Source organism: Xiphias gladius, chromosome 18 (assembly GCF_016859285.1).
Source record: "Xiphias gladius isolate SHS-SW01 ecotype Sanya breed wild chromosome 18, ASM1685928v1, whole genome shotgun sequence".
In the NCBI taxonomy this organism is placed as follows: Eukaryota; Metazoa; Chordata; class Actinopteri; order Istiophoriformes; family Xiphiidae; genus Xiphias; species Xiphias gladius.
The window spans coordinates 22,163,530-22,185,529 of record NC_053417.1 but is presented as its reverse complement, the minus strand read 5'-3'; the positions used below and the strand labels follow the sequence as shown (position 1 = coordinate 22,185,529).

Here is a 22,000-nt window from a genome sequence, read left to right as displayed (position 1 = left end):
TTTGAACAAAGTTTTTCTGATTCTGATTTTATAAATTCAGTGTTTTTTTCCTAGGGAAGTGCAATATAAGGGATACAAAAAGTGTAATCCTCGTTTATTTCTATCACAAAAGCAAAACTACTTGTAAAATTTATTTGAACACACTGGATGTGTAAAGAAACGTGCATGCAACACAGCCTCGCCCAGCTTCAACTGATTTCTCCTCAAGGTCCAGAGTAGTGACTTTTGTCACAAAAATCGAAGCCGTCTGCCCTCACCTTCATGCGTGTCAGCTGGTAGAGTTTAACAGACATGTTTAACCTTTATGTACCACGGTTCATTTTCAGTAGAACTGCCGTGTTGCTGTGTACCTGGGGTTTTTCTACACCTATTTTGTTTGTGCAAAGATAAACGTGCTCCATCCCTATCCAACAGTGAGGGTTTAGTGATAGTGGGAGCAGTGTGTTAAGTGATAAGGGGTGGATTATGCCCATAGCTGCCCTGCTCTGGGCTGTGGAGCCAAGCCATTTTGTTTTAACAAGTTCTAATGACTTAAACACTAATAATATTAGACCCACATTGGGAGATGGAGCTCAAAACTCCCACAGATCTCAGTAATTGAGTATTATATGAAATTAATATTGGATAAGAAGTCTATTTTTAACATTAATTCATCCAAGTAAGGTTTTCCTGAGCATGAATGGTCTTGTTTCAGCACCGCCCCGCTTCACACTTACACAATCGCAAGCACTCAGACCTGAAAGGTGCTCAGTACAACCACAGTCTGATAGGTTAGCCACAGCGCAGCTCCATTGGAGAAGATGGATGAAGATGGTTAGGAGCCCTGCTCAAGGGCATCTCAGTGGTGGTAATGAGCAAAGGGCAAGCTTTATTAGTTCCTTTCCAAGATTTAATCTGTTGGTTCAGGGACTGAACTACCACCCTCCCAGAGAGAATCCCAGTTTTCTTACCTTTATGCCAAAAAGAACTTTTTACAAGCTCTGTACGTGGTAACTCTAGTGTCTGTATATTATATATATCTAGTTATTTCTGAGTATGCATAGCTTAGGTCCCTCTGATTTTTAGCCAGGCTAGCAGCATGAATCTAGGGGTGGAAATATTGGCCTGTCGGTCTGGCGGTTGGTCCACAGCTTTGGTCCACACCTTTGGTCTAGACTGAAATATCTCAACAACTGTTTGATGGATTGCCATGAAATTAAGTACAGACATTCATGGTCCTTAGAGGACGAGTGCTACTGACTTTGGTGATCTCTTGACTTTTCTTATAGCATCACCACTAGGTGAAAGTTTTCACTTACCCAGTGAAATAGCTCAACATCTACAAGCACAAGAGTTTGACCAAATATTCATGGTTCCCAAATGTCATATCGTAATTACTTTGGTGACTAGCTGACTTTTCCTCTAGCACCACCATGAGGATGACAGTTGTGATTGATGTCTCAACAACTACTGGATGGATTGCCAAATTTGGTACAGACATTCATGTGGCCCTCAGGATGAATTGTAATCATTTTGGTGTTCCCCTCACTTTTAATCTAGGACAACGATCAGGTCTGAAGTTTAATATGCAGAGTACTTGGCTTTGTGACCAAAACCTAGCACAACCTGTGACACTCCCATCAGCCTCAGTTGCACTTTGTGTTTAGTGCTCATTAGCTAAGGATAGCATGCTAATGCAGTAAACTAAGATGGTGAACATGGTAAACATTATACCTGCTAAACACCAGCATGTTAGCATTGCCTTTGTGAGCATAATAGCATGTTGATGTTAGCATTTAGCTCAGCGCAGCACTTTGCCTAAGTACAGCCTCACAGAGCTGCTAGCATGGCTCTTATAGATTTCTTGTTACAGATTTTTGCCTCTGTTTATTTCGAAATTTCAGAGCTGAGCTATTGTGACTGAATTTTTATTCAGTAGATGAAGCCTGATGTACTATAAACACTGTTTCTAGTGACAATAATTGTCAGTTAGCAGCTGATTCCTCACAAATCCTTATTTTTAAATACCTTGTTAAAAGGTATGGTCTGAAGGTGTAAGACTGCATTTTTCAAAGAAAAAGCTGTTTATATAGTTGATTTGTCTGGAGTGAGCACTAAATGCCGGCCGTGAAGCAGAACTAATGGCTGTAATAAAACAGTAGCATAAGTCTCTCCTCTCTGTCCGTCCACACTCTTGCCCTCAGAGTGGAGGAGATAAATAGCTTGAGCTAATATCCATGAATGTTAATTTAATTGTTCTGGCTTTGCCTAATGTGAGGGACAAACAGGATGAAATGCACATAAACCTCAGATATAAGTGGATGCTTTTATCATTGTCACAATATCTACAATGATGTATTGCACAGGGCGGAGACAGTGAGGCCCGTGGTTGCTGTTTCATTGAGCAACACATTCATTTTCAAGTGTGTGATGGGTGAAAATGACTCTGAGTCATTTTCTCAAAACACTGCTTTTATAGTAGTTAAGCTCTCATCTCGGCATATTATGACAAGATGTTGGTGGTTTGTAACATCAGCCTACATAACAGCAGCAAGTTATTTTAGACACATATATTTTAAGATGTATAAAGTTGTCCTGGCCCCTGAATAATAGAAGCATATCCTTCCCACTGTCAGTCTCAATTTAAATAATTAATACATGGCAATAAATAGAGGCAGAATCTCTGGCAACAAATTGGAGAATTGGCATTTGAGAAATGGGGAATTCCTCTACTTTTGCCCTTATCACCATGACTTAAATAAAATCAACAGCAGAAGTCTCCTCTTGTCACGCTTGTCATCTTTCTCTGTTTCCAGAATTGCAGTCTCACCCGATCACTCATCACTCTGTCTGCAGGCTGCTTTCAGCTGCACTTGTTGCACTGTGATTGCTGGAACCGATAGCAGCTCTGATTGAACATTTGTTTGGCCTGTGGAAACACCAACGGAGGATGGCTTGCAGTTGTTCACTTTGTTTCTTCCCAGGCTTAAACGCCTTTCCTGGACAGGTGCTGTTGGGGCCCAGCACAGAGCAACGTCCAGGCACACCAAGGTGTGATAAATATTGACGGCACCTGATCTGAAATCTGACCTCACAACCGAGTGAAATATGTTAGAAACACTGTAAAATTGCAGACTGCGGTGTAGACCGCCATAATCAATCATTTTATAAAATAAATAAATTCTTGTGCACCTGCTCAGTGGAAATGGATGGCATGTTACAAAGACAAAGGGTCCTGGTCTTGGCTGAGTCATAAGAAGAGGGCTTTATCATAAGTTTCAGAGACTTTGTCACAGTTGTTTTGCACTTTCTGTAGGGTCATGTTTAAGAGTTGCTAAGCAGGGTTAGCTCTTAAACATACTGTGGACAATTTACAATGTATGAATTTACTCTGTTTATTAAATTTACTTAGTACTATTAGTCATCTGCAGTGACCTTTCATAATAATCCTTCATATCTGAATCATCACATCCATAGAGGGCCTGCATTTAACGTTGTGTCAATAAAATGTCACGCAGTTTTTGAAAAATGCCTGTTACAATTTCCCACAGCCCAAGTTGATATATTCTGGTCGCTTGTTTCATTCGACCAACACTCCAGACTCCAAAGATATTCAGTTTGCTATCACATAACACAAGGAAAAGCACCCATTGCTCACGGTTGAGAAGCTGTAACCAGCAAATTGATGGCAAATTGATGGCAAATTGATGGCTGCAACCTTTATAAGGAAAGTAAGATGTTAGGGAACTACCTGAGCTTCATTGAGGTGCTTTGAAAATGTAATCAGGAGTTTTTCTTTATAGGTGATTGCCTTTCAGCATGTTACATCACAATCACTTCTATCCATCTTTTGCTACAGCATGTGGCCTTAGAATAACTCCTGCCCATCAGAGGTTTCAATAGATATTTTAAATTTTTTTGAAAACAAGGTGCTTCCAGCTGTCTTTGTTGTTTCTCTCTCTCTTTTTTTTTTTTTTCTTAACATGGATACATGTAAGTTGGTGGAGAAAGGAACTAATTATTTGACACTGATCATGATTTTGATGTGGGTGTATTACACATTATATTGTTTTGGTCATACAGTGACTATTCAACAAACAGAGACCAGGTGAAATATTCATGGCGTATGTTTGCACAATCAAGAAAACATTTAAAATTTAAATATACATTATCGGAATGAAAACTTTGGGTGTAACAGCAAATCTTGTGGATGGAGAAAAACCTGGTTAAACAGATCATGTCGTTTTTTTTCTCTACAGTACCTCACTACTGCATTGACCTGCAGAACAAACTGAAGCTAGAAACACTCATTCTTGTGGGGGACTTTAAAGTTCAGTAGTGATTTTGAATGTTTTAATTAGTCTCTCAAGTCTTTCTTGAGAAAAAAAATGGATCAAGATTTCTTTTAATTTTCATTTTTTTTTAATATATTGAGACTTCCTGAATAATAAAGCTTAACTGATTACTAATACCATTACAGATATAAACAAACCCCCATTACTTTCATTCACCAGCATTTGTATTAATGGGACTCGAGACACATCGGTGGCAAATCTTGAAAAACCCTTTTCAGTTTGTCTGACTGTGTTTGCTCTTGTGGCAGATGTAGAAGAAAACATTAGTGGCTCAGGCGTGGACATTTTGAAGATATACTCTCTCAACAGTGTCAGCAGATGCAGGAAATATATTTACTAATTTGTTCCCCGTCCAGTATAAACCATATGTTATGCTGGTACTCCCAAGTTAGATTACATTACATTTATTTGGAAGACACAAAAGAGTCTGCCAAATAAACTGACTTCCATTTTTTTCATCATGCGTACACACTTTTGAAAGAGCAATTTGGGGTCCGGTGTTTTGCTAAATGACATTTGGACGTGTGAATAGAAGGAGCCTGGGATCAAGCCAACATTCTTCTGACAGCTTTCCCCCTCTACCACCTGTCCCTTTTCAATATTTATAGAATTTCTTAGGTGGCTGAGAGTCGAGTGTCTCTGCTTTGCGTTTGATTCAGATGTCAGCTTTAACGCAACCCTCTCAACATGTATTGCACCTAACCATATCCATCCATTTAGGCAGTTGGGTTTAACAACCCATAAAATACACCATGAATCCTTCACTCTCTTGATTGTTTTCTGGTCACTTAATGCATAATTATAAACTTGCGTGTTACCACATTTATCCATGACGTCTTTTGGCCTGCGCCTAATTTTTCTTTTTCAGACGTCTCCGAAGACCTAACATTGGCTGAGTTTTAACCCTTTAATGAGTTACTGTCAGTATCAGCCTCTGACAGTGTGATGGCACACAAGTGGTATATAATGTGCTGGTGGAAAAGAAGTCACCGATGCCTGGATAACTGCACACTTACCAGACAGTGTTTTCATGCTGTTTTTCAGGGACTGTCCGTGCAGCCTAAATGACGAAGTTTAACTTGTTCAGGCATCAGACAACGCCCATGGTTGCTGCCAAGCCAACGGGGGCCAGTGCCTTGACTGTGACTCCAGCCCCTGTCGCATCAGTCTCTGCTGACAACTCCACCGAACCGGTCAACAAGAACGATGTCTTCAACGAGATCAGAAACAAGTTCCTGAATAACATTGAGAAGATCCCACGTGAGTGCCAGACAAAAACCCCAAACCCGCTGCGATCAACCAACTCATACTGATGTGACTCCAAACAATGATTTTGGAATTAGATTTTCTCTTTTGCTGCAGGCATCGGCAGCCTCATAATGTCTTCATTCGGTATTGATCACTGGCTGCCCTTTCTAATGGCAGAGAAATCTAATTTTAACCCAATCTAATTGCTAACCTAGCACCTCTTACTAAATATATTTGGCCCAGGACATGACATGGAGTAGGTTAAATGATTGGTTGGTCAAATGTCAAAGTATTTGCTTCTTCTCTTTTTTTGGGTGTGGATGTGCCATCTATACATTGGTCTGTATATCCTCCTCAGTGCCATCCTGGGCCATCATTGCCATTGCCGTGGTCGCTGCTTTACTCATTCTAACATGCTGCTTCTGCATCATCAAGAAATGCTGTTGCAAGAAGAAGAAGAACAAGAAGGGCAAGAAGGGGAAGGGTGACATGGGAATGAAGAACCTGAAAGGCGGAGAGGTATGTTTCACCGCAGGAGGTCGTGTCACGGCCGAGGGAATTTACACCTACACTGAACACGAAGCAAAGCAAACCGTGGCCAGCCTTAACCTGTATGTGAGCCTATTATGTAACAGCTGTCAGACTGACAGGATAGCCTTGTACCAGAATAGAAAGAAAAAAATGTATGTAGCAATAAGTTTGACTCGGTCATAACAAAAAGTAATTGGGACCAGTGGTCCTCATGTTGCACATTTCAGTCAAGTAACATAAAAAAAACTAAACTTTTTCCTGTTTGAATTGTATCAGATTACATATCACTGGCAGAGACTGTTTAATTTTTTTGATGGCTTTCTAACCCAGTTTAGTGTTTTCTCCACAGGTGTTAATTACATTCTTTACCCGCCATGATTATGTTTTATTTCTCACTTTCTTTTTTTAGTTATTTAACATATTTGTCATGAATGTTATTGTTGCTCTTTCTCTCACTTGTGCTTTGGGATTTGAGTGGAAAATGACAGGACTCTTATCTATTCAGCCCAACCATTGTTTTTTCCTTCAGTCATTAAAGAGTAATTATGGAAATTAGTATTTAGCACAATAGTGTTGTTTTGGGCCTGAAATTATTATTTTTTCACACGTATGATTGATGATTTGACAAATGACAATTAGAATACATCTCAAATTGGAGTTATTTAAAAACCCAACAGTGCTGCTGCACAAGATACGATTGTGCTAATGAGGAGGCTTCTCTGTCTGTCATTTTCCTCGCTCCCTATAGTGTAGCTGACTGCATTTGCTGTGATTACCCTTCTTTGGTGTCTGCTGTGAGTTCAATCTCTTCCTTTGTCTCTGCTCTCCTCCTTCCTGCTTTGTGTCTTATGTGTGCTCCGTGTATCTTGACTGTGGTGGACTTCTCTGCCTACGGTAGGTCTGATGGCACGCGGCACCCCACTCTGGCCGCTCTCTGTAAGCGCAGACCAGGGCAAGGGGGGGAGCGGTGGTGGGGGTGGGCTGGGCTGGGCTTGGAGGGGATTGGATTGCAGTGATGATGAAAATGAGTGCTATGGCTTCCTTAGTTTTTTGCAAGCTTAGGTGCTGCGGGTGCTTGAGGAATCTATGGGAGCGATTAAGCTGCTTCGCAAAATCCACTGAACTGATATGCCGCACCAACTGCTATGTCTTGATTATCCAGAGATTGCAATTTTGGGCAAAAACAAACAGAACAAAGACCTGTTTCAGTGTCTATGGTTTGAAATGAACATGAAACTCATCCTATGGTTGAGCCTTTGAATGACGAGTGCACTCAGCAACTCACTAGAGATCACTAACATGCATGTGCAAGGGGTAAGCTGGATATTTGTCAAATAATAGCTGAAACGTTACCTAACTGAGAGCTTTGAGCATGTTTCCACCATGGCAGGCCTCCACTCTGCGACACAACCAAAAGCTGATAACCTACAAACGATTCCTCTCCTGACACACATTGACTTGGGTCTGAAATTCACACGTTGTGCCTCAACTGTGCAAACACGCTCTGAGTTCCGCAGCAGTTAAAATTGTTTGTATCGCTTGACAAAGACCAGCATATGCCCTTGCAGTAGGTACCATTGAATGGCCACAACTTGACTTGAGAGTAACTTTCCTGGATGACCCATGCTGCTGACATACTAGGTGACAGTCATTGACGCCCCCTCTCTCCCTGAAGCACTTGGGTCTCACTGAGGAGAAATGGTGGGCCGGAATGTTTGCCCCACATTTGCAGTCAACTGCAGAGAGGCCGGATTTCAGTCGACTCAAAGTTGAAGCTTCAGTCAACTGACTGTGTTAACACATATTTCATTTACTAAAACATCAGTGCTGAACTTGTAGTTCACCCCGTGGAGTTGACCAAAGGGCATTCATTCGGACATACCATGTCTTTATCTTTGAACCCCCACTGGAAGTGTGAGAACAACTGGAAATTCTCAATGTAGCATGATCCCTCCATGGATGTGTACATTCCACTCCGAACACACGCACAGACATTTTTGGGCCTGACAAAAATTTCTCATAGAGGTTTTTAAAAAAAACATCAAAGCATAACTTTTACCTTCAGAAATTACAAGATAATTCATTTACATTTGCCATCAGAGAGAAACTCGGATCCTGCATTGTGCGGCCTTGGCATGCTTGAATGAAAAGCATTTACAACAATAAAGATAGAGAATGATATACACATATATAAGGAATATTGTGTGAGAATGTGTGTGTGTGTGAGAGAGAGAGAGAGAGAGTTTTTAAGCATGCATGAGAGCAGGGGGGGGTTGGATGTGTGTGTGTGTGTGTGTGTGTGTGTGTGTGTCTGGGGGTGTACAGTGCAGTATGGTGTGATAGTGTGATAGTGTGTGTATTATCTGTGCGTGTGCCCTGTTCCTCTTCCAGCTCATCAGTGAGTAGCTGGACCCTCCAGTCTTGTGAAGACATCAGTGTTTTTTCAAGAAGACAGCCATAGGAAAGTAGGCCATACTGAGATATTATCCAGCTTCATACAGCATCCGAAATGAAAGTTTACTTTAATATTGATATCGGAGCAAATTGCCCTCGCTTGATTAGTCATGACCGCCTCTAAAGAGATGAAAGAGTGAGGAGTCGCCGGGTGTGATGTAAAGGCAGGATGGACGATAAGAGAGGACTTAATTTATCTTCTTCATCACGCCCCCAATTATCTCAGGAGCGGTTAACTGTCAGTAAACTGCCAAATTTTGTTATAGCATATGATCAAGACTCACAATAATGCAAATTAGAGTATCAGTTGGAAAATCTGGGCTGAATAAATGGGGAAATCTTTCAGTAATTCGGTTAGTTACAATAATCAGGCCAGAGTACAATAATAGCAGCAAAATCCTATCAGTAAGACCAATGTAAACACATTAATGACTCTTTGGTATGTCAGTAGAAGATAAATGGCACACATTTATATTAACTGGCCTGAAGTAAACCTGTTTGTCAAACAGCTTACGCTGTCAGTTGGCACAGTATGCGTTATCGGAGGATATTTGCCTGCGGTTTTAGCAAGTTACAGAGCTTTGCAAGAAAAGTGTCAGGAATCACTGCATCGGTGGTTTGATCAAATCGCATCTCCTCCTCATGGCTGTGTCCTTCAGTTCCTCTCAGTAAGGACGCTCTGCTTCTTGTTGCAGCTTGTACTGGAAATACACTGTACACGGGATGGACAAACTAACAGGAACACCTGTCACTATAGTGCAATGCAATGCTGTGGCTCTGCAATAAATGCTCAATTTTTAAAACGCTCTAAGTGCTCCCCTTAGTGTCAAAGAGGTTCAGCTTTGTGGTGCTTTTGAAAACAAGGAATATCCTTCAGTCTGTTTACTTGTGGCTTCGGCTCATCTTTGCTGATGCAGTTTTCCTCTGTGTGGGACACGTCGTCACGATTTTTGAGACTTTGTGGACAACTTAATATGACTCATTCGGGATGAGTCATTCTTGGGATTTGTGTAGCTGCTTTTGTAACCTTGAATTCCCTCAAAGTTTCCCGTTTGCTGTCATGTTCCTGTTGTTTTGTCCGCATCCCGTAATGTCACAATTAATGGCAGCTACACAAGTGAGTCATATTAATTTGGAAACCAATTCTCAGCAATAAAGGCTTGAATCAGAATTTTCATGACAGAAAAAAAAGAACTTTTATTTAAAAGGAAGGCTCTTGTATTAGGTTGCATTTTAATGTAAGGTGTTCCGGTTTTTTCTGTCCATCTCCTGTATATTGACTGTTTTTTTCTGTTGTTGCTCTCTCTCTCGCTCTCTCTCTTTCTCTCTCTCTCACTCTCTCTCTCTCTCTCTCTCTCTCTCTCACTCTCTCTCTCTCTCTCTTTCTCTCTCTCTCTCTCCACTCTCTGCACAATAACACAGGCTTCTATTAAAATAGTATTTCTACATCAATATATCGTCCAGGAGAAAAAAAAAAAACTGCCTCTGATTTTAGCAGATTTTAACATATCTGTAACACTCATGGAAAAAAAAAAAAAAAAACAGCAAATGGTGTCACCCAAGAAATAGTGAAATCAAGTCAGGTTGCAACTGTGGTCATCGATGAACAGATTGCACTAGTAACACCGGGGTGAGCGCGGGTAAGTGGCAGGTAGGTGCTGTGACTAACCCGACTGCTGATACCCGAGGTTTGGTGTTCAGCACAGCCGCCACCTCAGAAGCGTCCTCTCACTCCTTCTTCTGCCACCTGCCCCCCCCCCCCCTTTCTCTCTTTGCAGAAACAACAGGATGATGACGATGAAGAAGATGACATTGAACCTGGACTGACTGGGGACGAGAAAGAGGAAGAAGTGAAGGAGAAAGAAAAGCTCGGGAAGCTGCAGTACTCCATTGACTATGACTTCCAGGAGAACAAGGCAAAAACTTTTAATAGCTTATTCTGCATTTTCGTATCAAAATGAAAGCCTTTCAGGTCCTGTTTCCTTTGTCTGACATTTCCTCTGGCCCGGCATTTCTTTGTTGATTACCCCGAAATAAAAATGGGATGAGGGACGTTGTGAAGGATTTAGTTTTGGTGTGAGAAGGGTCTACAGTATACTGACTTTTAATCACCCCCCCCCCCCCCCTCCAGCTGACTGTGGGAATCCTGCAAGCAGCTGATCTCCTCTCCATGGACAGCGGTGGCACCTCTGACCCCTACGTCAAGGTCTTCGTTCTCCCCGACAAGAAAAAGAAGTTCGACACAAAGGTTCACAAGAAAACGCTCAATCCTGTCTTCAATGAGACCTTCACCTTCAAGGCAAGCTGAAACACCTCATAGTTACCCTTAGCTTATTAGTTATTAAAACAACATGTGCCTCTGTCTGTTTGATGGGTTGTCAGGTCTTGTAAAAGGTGAGCGGCTCCCCCTCTTCACTTTCTTTGAGAGCTTAGCAGCTGCTCGGATTCCGATTTCTTTTTCGCTAACACTTCTGGCCAGCAGTGATAAAAAGCAGAAGACATATTGAAGGTGTCTGACAAGGAGAGAGCGGTAGAGAATCAAATTAAAGGAGAGGGACAACTCTGGGACACCTTGCCTGCTGACACAGCTCCATTAAAAAAACAAACAATTCAAACAGCTTTACCTTGTCAAAGTCAGGCCAGTTCTGCTGAAGCGGCGTGTTATTAAGTCAGGTGATTTTCTAGCCCCTGGCCAAAGTCACAACCCATATGGCTATATACCGTGGTTCTGATCTGGTTCTGGGTTTCTTTGCATATTTTCTTAGAAACTTTCTCGGAAATGTGTGAACTGTGCTCTATCATTTGTCAAAACGATAAAAAACTATTGAAATGGGTTTGGTTACTGTCTTACAGATTCCATTCCAAGAGATGGGAGGGAAGACTCTGGTAATGTCCGTGTATGACTTTGACCGCTTCTCTAAACATGACGTAATTGGAGAGATTAAAATACCCATGAACACCCTTGACCTGGCTAAGCCAATTGAGGAGTGGCGAGACCTGGACAGCGCAGATCAAGAAGAGGTAAGGGGCCAGTTTGTGGTCTCTCAGAACTGCTAATGAAGACGTGCTGTCCGACCAAGTCAGAATTCAGATGTGTTATACTTGTTCCAAACGGCGACACTGGAAGGCGGAGTGAAAAGCCGAGCGTGATAGAGGGAGGGGGTATGTGGTATGGTTTAAAAATATCAGCTAACAATATTGGTCGGGACAGTTCAACAGATTAAGAGATTTTAAGCATACTGAAATAATTTAATCAGTCTCTCATAAAAAAAACACTTTCCTACGTGTAAAGCAACTGAAACAGCTTACTCAGCTGATGACATGGTTCAAAAATAACCATGAGCACAGGTTTGCCAGCTTTGTCTTTTTACCAGTGAGGTTGAAGGACACGCTTTCTGTTCACTGCTTTCTCTGGAGCCACGCAGCCTGTAATTTGGCGCTTTCACCATCATGATGCACCAGGATTTGAAAAGCAGATTTTAATCAGTGCAACTGCTGCCTCCCCAGAGCCACCTTTAAAAAGAAATACTCACTTTACAGTTTATTTGGCTGGTAGTCTCAGATATTTAATTAACTTTGAAAAGACCAACTAGATGCACTTCAAAAAATAATTCCTGCTGCTATTACAAAAGTAATGGCAGCAGGGAAATATTGATTTTGGCAGTGTATATTTCAAATGTAACTCAAAAGGGACGGTTTGTGTATCTGTGTATTGTTCATCTGAGAAAAGACATAAGTTCTGCTTCAGACCCCCTTTAACCTTCTCTCTCCTTCCCTCATCCTCACAGCCGGAGAAGCTGGGTGACATTTGCATCTCCCTGCGTTACGTCCCCACCGCTGGAAAACTCACCATCTGTATTCTGGAAGCTAAGAACCTGAAGAAAATGGACGTGGGTGGACTGTCAGGTACAGTGTATACACAGAACTGAGCAGCATATACTGCATTTCATTATCACATTATCACACTAAACACTATTTCAGTGTTTAAGATCTAACAAAAATAGGCCCTCTGGTCGGCTTAATGTGAAATTTGGACGCTTGCAGTGGGATTGCAGTGTATAAAAGCACGTGTCTGTGAGCACAGCCATTAGGTCGGTCCTGCTCTGCTCACGTGCTGACGCTGCAGTACTCCCCATGCAGCAACTCTCACTCCCCCTGGCTTCAGCATTGGCCCCATCTGTTGGTTGCATTACAGCACTGCAACCCAAACATGCATGAACTATTATCAGTCGATCACGGCCATGCCTTCTTTCTGTTTTCAGATCCCTACGTGAAAATTAACCTGCTGCAGAACGGAAAGAGGCTGAAGAAGAAGAAAACAACAGTGAAGAAGAACACTTTGAATCCGTACTACAACGAGTCCTTCAGCTTTGAGATTCCTCTTGAGCAGATGCAGGTAAGGACCGCACTATCCTACAGATGTAGATGTACTGTTCTAAAGAGAGAACTAGTGTTAAAAAGTACTGTATCTGAGTACAAATACTCATTACTGTCAAAAAGGCAAATGTGTAAATAGTTCAGTATCAATGTGCCCCGTCAAGCAATCTATTATCAGGCAGACACCCATCCATCAACTTGAAAAACACACGAAAAACAAAAAAACACCAAAAACACTGCTGTTTTGTTCCCATTTTTTTCTTTTATTTTATGTGTAGATGACATACAAGGTTCGGACAACAGATGGTCTTTTTTTTGGGTAAAGGTGAGGATGTGAACTCACCTGTACACGTGGGCAATTTGTGGCAAAATGTCCCATCGTCACGTCTTAAACTGAGCACGTTCAAATGTCACATCAGCATTATCTTAAATCGAGACTTTGTTCCTTTGGAAGGAAGATATAACACAGTCGTCCTCCAACAAAGGAAAAGTTAGATTCCTAAGCAACATAATACACCCTTGCTCAGGTAAATACACTCAACAGATAGATTTTGCTGGGTAACTGACACAGTTTGAGGACTTCATGGCTACTTTCTACATGTGCTATTGCTGTACTACACTTGATGATCATAAATTTCAATCAACAACAAAAACTGAACATTATAACCTTCATTAAAGAAGAATTTATTGCAGGACTGTTGTATTAGACTGCACTAGTTTTACCTGGGTGTACCTAATAAACTGGACACTGAGTGTATATTTTAGCATTCAACATTATCCCGTAACTGTCACTTCAGTTCCTCGGCAGAGATTCCATTGGCTGTAAATGTAAATGCATAAAATATGTAGAAGCGTTATTGATTTCCTAGGCTGTTGATGTGGCAAATAAATCAGCATCAAACATGCAAAAAACATACAACAAAAGAGTGAGAAAAAATATTAAGCATGTTAGAGTGGCCTATGCAGTTTTCAAAAATCCGAGAACAATAAAATACACCAACAAATATAATCATAATGTTCACGAAAATATAAGTGTTGCTGAATGCCAAATAAATGGTCCAAAGTCCCAGACCAGACCACCCACCTGCAGAAAGACCCTGAGGATGTTGACACCAGTCACAGGACACTATGCGCTAATCACTGCAATTACTGCCTTATTAAAGGATAGGTTCGGATTTTTTGTCTCAAAAGAGTTGTCAGGTGTCCATATGAACATTGAATCTGTCAAAGTTAAAGCCTTTTTAACATAAAGTTTTCAGTTTTTGCTCCTAACACAAGGAGAAAATTTTATAGAGCCATAACTATGGAAGATATCCACTTCGTTCACAGCTGAAGCCTCATATTAGCTTTAGATTAACCTTTGAATTCATTTTTGAACAAAACAATTACTGTGAATTTTGTATCCCATCACTTACATTGAAATTGCATTAAAAAGAAATCTTTTCAAGGCCAGTATGAACATGAGGAATTATTTCAGAGAGGAAAACCTGTTTCACTGGTAGTATGGGCACCCGGCAACTGTTTGTCAGGTGCCTGTAAGGTTTTGCCCGTAGGACAGGCTTGAAAATTTGTGAACCTAACATTGAAGTCTTTAAGTAAATTTTCTCACCAAAAATCACCTGAAACCTGCAATAACTGGAGTTTTTTTATGCATATTTTTCCAGGCAGCGGAAACAAGTTGTGAACACATCATAGACATATCATAAGTTGTTATGGTGATCTTTTTAGCAAAGAGTTGCTTATATAAACATCCATCAGTTACAGAGCAACATGATCATTCATTCGGAGTCATGTTACTTGCCACATGGCTAATCTAAGTCCAATAATCAGTCACTTTTAGCTCTGTTTTGGTCTCCATCAACTCCTGAGTGAAACATCTGGCTCTGTACCTGTTCAATGCTCCACTATGTCCACCAGCTAGTCGTTAACTGTGTCTCTCTGCTGTTTGGTGTTGTGCAGATATTGTACAGTGGGTTTTTAGAGCTTTTCGCTGACAACTGCTTCCTGTTGTGGCTGGAAATGACAGTACTTAAAAATAGTGCTTAAAATGAGTCACTTTTTCCATTCTGAACCTTATTGTAATGCTCCCCCCCCCCCCCCATTCTCCCAGAAAATCCAAGCTGTGATCACAGTGCTGGATTATGACAAGATTGGCAAGAACGATGCCATTGGGAAGATCTGGGTGGGAAGCAAGTCCACCGGGGCCGGGCTGAAACACTGGTCCGACATGCTGGCCAACCCCCGTCGTCCCATCGCCCAGTGGCATCCACTGCAGCCAGAGGAGGAGGTGGATGCCTCCCTCGCAGCCCTGACTGCCAAGAAGTAAACTCCCACCAGAACACATCGTCCCCACCTGCACCTATCTACCCATGCATTTCCCATCAGGTCCCACATATCAGTGTATATTCCAGAAGAACACCCTCCACCTCCTTCCTCTCCCACTGCCACCTTTCAAAAGATCCATAAGTACCATTCGACATGATGGGAAATATAGTTTAAAGAAAGCATCATGTTATATTAAATCATGTCATTGAAAAAAGAAGACAAGTTACAGGATGACAGAGACTCCGTTGATTTCCTTTAGATCTATTTTTGTATTGGGGTTGTGGTTCCATTAATAAGAATACAGAGTAGATTATGAAGAACAGTAATAGTAGAGTGCTATATGGGAATCTTGTGATAGAGGTGATAAAACATACATTCACTCATATTGTACTTCTCACCCCTTCCCTTTAGTGACACAGTTTGCTTAGAATAGTGCTTAATAATAAAATGCTTTATACTGCCATAAGATAGAGAAATAACACAAGCAGGTCTATTCCTTTGGTGTACTGTGCACCATGTTCCACACCTGCCAGTTATCATTATAGATGATTCTGTTAGTTTGAAGTACATTCCTAGAGGGTGGGGCGAGTAGGGGTAGGCACATATCCAGTTACCCACAAACACACTGCCGTTTGATTAGTTAACCTTCCACCCTTCGTCTCAGGAAAACTGAGAGGAAACTGAAACTCCATGCCTTTTTTTCTAAACGGGTTGTTATTCAAATACTCCACTTGATGAGAAAGAAATGTTGGATTCAAAAGCGTGACCACTCGTTTTTCTTTTTTTTTTTTTTTTCTTTTTTTGGTGACGTAAGGTTCGCAACTAATGTTAGTTTATCCATAAAATGGTATGTCACAGGAGAGGGAGGCAACGATGGATTTTCAGTAAAAAAAAAAAAAATTAAAGAGGGGGGGGGGGTATTTATGTATTTTTGACTGTGCAAAAAGGCTGCGTCTGTCATCTGTACAACAAAAAGCGAGGAAAAATCAGAGCAGGTACAACAGAGACTGATTCCAACCAACAATGACATGATATTTACAAGGTGTCGATTACTGCCTGCAGTCTACCACCTCCCCTACCCACGCCTCTGATTCTGTATCACACTTGTTCAGTACTACTGCCATTAGTCACGGACTTGACACAAGGGTTTTACTTCAAAGGAATCCCTATAACCGTCTTACAGTCATAAAGGAGACAAGCCTTCCAAGTAACAAAATAAGCAATTTTCAACTACCAGGGACGCCTTCCAGTTAGCGGTGTTGTTCTCTTCATTTCTTTCTTTCTTTCTTTCTTTCTTCTCTTTTCTCAGTCTCTTTTTCCTTTTATTTTTCCAGTTGTATTTCATTTTATTTGTCTTCAAACACTTTTATTCCTGAAGCACTTTAACACCAAATGTTACGTTTAAGCACCCTGAGAAACCAGAGCTTTAATTATTTATGTTAAGAATAACTGCTGGTTTAAAAAAAAAAAAAAAAAAAAAAAAAAAAAGCAAGGGAGTGCATCGTTAGCGTTTTTTTGTTGTTCTTTTTGTGTAAGTGTTTGGATTGTTTGGTTTCTCACTTGATTTCAAGGATATGGTCTGGAAGAAGGCACTGATCCATGTGTATTTTTTACACAGCTTACCAAACTGTTGAATTTAATTGCACTACTGGGTATTATTCTGTTCTGTGACCTGTGTAAATTTTTTTTTTTTTTTTGATAAAATGTTGTGAGATTGAATTTCTCTGTGACACACCAGACAGGTCTCCTCATATAAATGGACTCCTCTGATAAGAAAAGAGACGCATTTCAGTTTAATGTCCCTCACTGGCTCCTTCACAGAAAGTAATTTCTAGAACAACATTCGGTTGATGACAAAGTTTTTGAGGATGAATCCAAAACTCATTAGCCCGTGAATAAATTGGTGAAAGCGAAATTGTTAATTAAAATCCAGATATTAGTCAGATGCTTGGACTCCAGGATACCTGGTTGCAAAACTAGTTAATTAAAATCAGTGCTATGTCTGAGCACCAACAGCGAAAACTACCTGTTGACTCTGTGCAAAAAAACCCGAAAAGTCATTGTTAATCAAACACAGTCGACATTTTGGACAGTACCACAAGCGTTTTTGGAATTGAATGAATGTTGGCTCTTGTATCTTTCTCTCTGTTGGAAATTGTAACTCTTTGTGTGTTTATAACCACCATAGACCATGTTCCCATTTCTGTTTTTCACCTCCCATAATCTTTTTTCTTCTGTTGATGAAGCAACACTAAAGAAAAGGCAACATGGAAGCAATCAAGCAACCCATCGCTGTGTAGTTTTGCCTATATACATAGTTCATACACGTTGATACTGCATGTTTATACAAAATACTGTACATAAGCGCATGTTTTAGAGACAAAGCAAAAATATCTCGTGTACGTAAGTGGGTGTCATTTGTCATTTTAATAACACAATGAAGGGAAAAAAAGATGCACTGTATATTTTCTAAATGAAACAAATGTGTATTTATTTTCCATGAGGGTCATTGGAGAGAATGTCATACAAATATTACAGTACTATTACTAATAAGAACCTTTCCACGCCTGAAATTCTTAAGCAAGTGTGTCGTCCAGTACTGTGTGTGAGTTCATGTAGGATGAAAATGTAGCCGCATGCTTGCTATGTAATTCCTTGTGATCAGACTTTTTGTTTGATATCATTTATCTGCCATACATTTTTTTTTCAGCGTTTATCCGAAGGCCAATGTTTTTGACTTATTTCGGAATTTTTATGCTATTGCTTTTTTTTTTTTCTAATATGTTTTAATTTTTAATGTTTTGAAATGGGGGGGGGGGTCGTCTCCAAGTCTATAAAATGACTATTTTCTAACAGCAGATTTGGCACGGTGTTTTTCTGGAATAACTAATTGAAAGAAGATTTAATAATTCTGCAATCTGTAGGTGGATTGTGGGAGTCATTATTTGTGCCAGTACTGAACCCAGAATGAAGTCGGTTGGATCACATCTTTATATAAAATGCATTTCCAGGGGCCAAAAGATGAATAATCCCATTCCTGTGAACACAATTGACTTGGAATCTCTTTTTCTTTCTTTCTTTACTCTGAGGTTTTTATTTTTCACTTCTGTTTAAATGACCTGAAACCCTTCACTGCTGTGTCTCTTTTACTGTGTTTATTATACAATAACGTGTATGTGTATACAAGATAAATGAATAAGATAAAACTAAAGCCATAAAACTCAAGCACTAACTCTTTAGAGCTCAGCTAAATAGCTAGAGTTTATTTATGAAGAAAAAAAAAAAAATTCTGACGTCTTAATTTTCCTTGGCCAGTGTTTCTCTTTTGCATTTCGTTCAGAGGTCTTTGTTCATCAAGAGGGCAAAATCCATTTTACTGTATATGTGAGCATTGAGAACAGTTGTGAGTTCAGTAGAGTGAGTGTGTGTTTTTCTACTTCCAGAGCTGTTGATGTCCTTGTTTCATAGAGGTAGCTGATTTTACAGTATTGTGATTAGTAATGTATATGCCTTGTTTTTTGATAGTATAAATAATAGATATAATACCACAATAGGTTCCCAATAATACTGCTAAAATTATATATATGAGAGTGTATTGTATTCTTGGGCTGAGTGCAATTTAGGAACCAAACGGGGTCAGTCTTCAAGTTTCTCCTCCTCCAGTTTAGCAGCAGAATGTACTAGTGACTACATGTACAATCAGTAACACACTGCTGGCGATGTAAGGTTCACGCTGATGGCTTTTGTTGGCTCGTTTAGCAAACTTCTCGATCGGCAAAACAACATAGTTTAGAGCTCCGACAATATCAAAGCGACAAGAGAGAAACTTAAAAGAGTGGCACCCACGTTTTAGGTCTGAATCCCTCCCATAGAACTATGCATAAAGTTATGATTTTCACAAGAACATGGCAAAAAGTACATGAAAATATAAAAATACCTATTATGTCATGCACATGATATGAAATTAAAGGAATAGTTCAAAGTTTCGAGAGATGTTCTCTCTTGCAAAGGGTTGGACGAGAAGATCGATACCACTCGCATACGCGAAACATGTAGCTGGAGCCAGGAGATGGTTAGCTTAGCTCAGCTTAGCGTAAACACCGGAAACGAGGGGAAACAGCTAGCCCACCTCAGGCCAAAGGTAACGGAGTCCGACCATCAGCATGTATAAAGCTCAAACCGCTCATCCGATGGTCGCTTTGTAACCTCACGGCGACAAAAAGACTCCAGGAAGTCACTGCTTTGGGCGCAGCTTGTCATTTTACCATTTTAGTTTGTTTTTTGATTAACCAAAGGAATTAGTGAGCTTTAGAGGTGCTGGTGGGCAGATTTTTTTTTCACTTCTTCAGAGCCGGACTAGCGGATTTCCCCCCTTTTCCCAGTCCACGCGCTAAATTAAACTATATCCCGGCCCCAGCTCCACACCTGAGAGATTGGTATCAGTCTGCTAACTCATCTAACTCTGCAAAGACAGTGAAAAAGCATATTTCCCAAATTTTCAAACTATCCCTTTAAGTTTACCTCAGTCTCTGAATTTTCTCTGAAGTAAACAGTGAACTGCCATCTGTCTATCCTGGCAACAATCTTCAATGTGTTGTGTGACGCCGCACATTATCTAATGCAATATTATATTTATTCACTGTCCCATCGATGCTACTGACTGTGACCAAATGATGCACTGAGAGCAATTCAAATACAAGATTTCAGTGCTTTTCAAAAATACTGCCAGTACCTGATCACAGTTGCCCGCATTCGTCACCACTGTTTGAGTCTCTTGGCAAACAGAACACATCAGATGATGAGGCAAATGCGATTACAGGTCAATTTATAGCACACTGAAGAGATTTTTTAATTTTTTTTTTAAATTTTCGTTCACCGCTCGGGTCACCACAGTCACATGACCACCGGACATCTAAGTTCTATGGGGGAAAAGAGACTGGGAGCTGTGTGTGTGCTTAAATCGACGAAGCGTAGACATGGTGCAAAAACACGGCACTGGAATATATAAAATACTATACAGTACAGGTCTGCATGCATCGGACACATTACTCATTCTTAAATGTACATCCTTGTGTGTATGACTGTAATACTCCAAACAGTTTTTGTCATATCTTAAATATGAGGGATGAGCTGTTCTGTTGATAGCTGTGTAGACGTTCAGTACCTTATGCACAATTGCATCTGAAACCGTGTGCTGTTTCAGCTGTGAGGAGACAGTTTTAGAGCACCGTTCACACAGCTAGTGGTGTTTTTCTTTTCCTTTTTTCTTTTTTGTAAACAAACGTTGGGATTTAAAAAGGGAAACCATCCAAAGTTCAGTAGATCATTTACCACCCTTGTTAAAATGTGTTGAGAAGCCTCTCAGCAGGTAAAGACGCCACTTTGAAACATGTTGTCTTGTCTCCTCTATTACTCGCTGTATTTCTTCTTTGTATTCTTGTGCATATGTGTAATCACTCCTTTTTTTTTTTGGGTTTCGTGATGTATTCTTCGAATATAAAATGTAGGACTGTATTTGAATCAATGCCAGAGATATGTCCCCATACCCGTTCACACTGGCTTTTTATTTGCGTCTTTGTCCTGTTTGTGTTACCAGCTATGTACCATCAGTATCGTTATGCTGACTAGGAAGCAGGCTCATTGAGTTCTCCACTGAATCTGCTTTTGCTGAGCGTAAAGAATGCCGGCCTTCATGTTTACAACATGGACATACTGTATACTGCCAAACATGCAGGACCGTACCAAACTCCCCTCTTGAGTGCTTAGTCCTCCACCTCATCCCCGATGCAACTGTATTCCTGAGACTCTTTTTATTTTTTCACCTCTTTCTCTTCTTCCTCATCTTTTAAAGCATCGGAGGACAGCCAGGTTGTGTCCTCTAGCTGTGTTTCTTCGTGTCTAGTGTCGTGGTGCGCGTGTTCATGTCAGTACTTGTGCCTACTGTGGATCGCATGCTTTAGCCCTTGACTGGACACAAACGTTGCTCACAAACTCCTCCTGACCCTTATGTGGACAAACGTTGGGGATCCTTATAAAGTTATCAAGGGAACCAAATAACTTACTACAAATTTATCATATGTGTTACCAGTTCTGTAAAAAAACCATTAGGAAATAAAGGCCTTTTAATTACCACGACTTGTCTGTGTTTAATCTGCAGTGGGTTCAGCTCAGCTGGCTCCTCATAATCTCTCTGTTTCTGATGCGTATCATCGGCGCACAGAGAAACATTTCCATCCCTTTACAGTTTATTAAGCAAAGTGAGTAAACCAACTTGTGCACATTAAGCTATCATCAACACATTTCAAACTCTTCGATACAATACTGTGCATAGTTCAATACATCTACAGCACATGTAGATAAAGCTGACACACACTGTATCTTATTTGCAATTTTGAGTAACTCAGTTTACTGGATGTGACCAATGATAATACCGGTGTTACAGCAGGCTCCCCCTGTTGCATCACATTGTTAAAGGAATACATCAAACACTGGGGAATTTGGTCAACTCACCCATTAAGTGAAGAGAAGACAGACGCCAAAATCATTCATGTCTCCTGCACACCACTTGGAATTTTAAATACGAGACTGGCAGTTTCATACATTAAATATGATATGATAAATAGATTATACACTGTTTTTAACTAGGGATGGCTTCATCTGCCTTCCCCCTAAACCCGTACAATAAAGTAGGTTTGCTCCATGAGGAACAGCTACAAAACAGTGGCCTCTTT

At 40.5% G+C, this 22,000-nt stretch overlaps 1 protein-coding gene across 3 annotated transcripts in view; it reads left to right on the top strand.

Annotated features, from left to right (window-relative positions):
• The window catches only part of LOC120803960 (synaptotagmin-2-like), a 54,393-nt gene extending 38,360 nt beyond the window's left edge, over positions 1-16,033 (top strand). For 2 of the 3 annotated variants that reach the window (XM_040153031.1, XM_040153032.1), the window contains 8 exons: positions 5,379-5,594; positions 5,941-6,101; positions 10,346-10,483; positions 10,699-10,866; positions 11,421-11,588; positions 12,356-12,473; positions 12,830-12,963; positions 15,055-16,033. In XM_040153031.1, coding sequence (XP_040008965.1) covers positions 5,399-5,594; positions 5,941-6,101; positions 10,346-10,483; positions 10,699-10,866; positions 11,421-11,588; positions 12,356-12,473; positions 12,830-12,963; positions 15,055-15,270 — 1,299 coding nt within the window. In that variant the 5' untranslated portion in view covers positions 5,379-5,398 and the 3' untranslated portion in view covers positions 15,271-16,033. The remainder of the gene's footprint in view (positions 1-5,378; positions 5,595-5,940; positions 6,102-10,345; positions 10,484-10,698; positions 10,867-11,420; positions 11,589-12,355; positions 12,474-12,829; positions 12,964-15,054) is intronic. The other variant, XM_040153033.1, reaches the window with a different exon arrangement.
• The last annotated feature ends 5,967 nt before the right edge of the window (positions 16,034-22,000 follow it).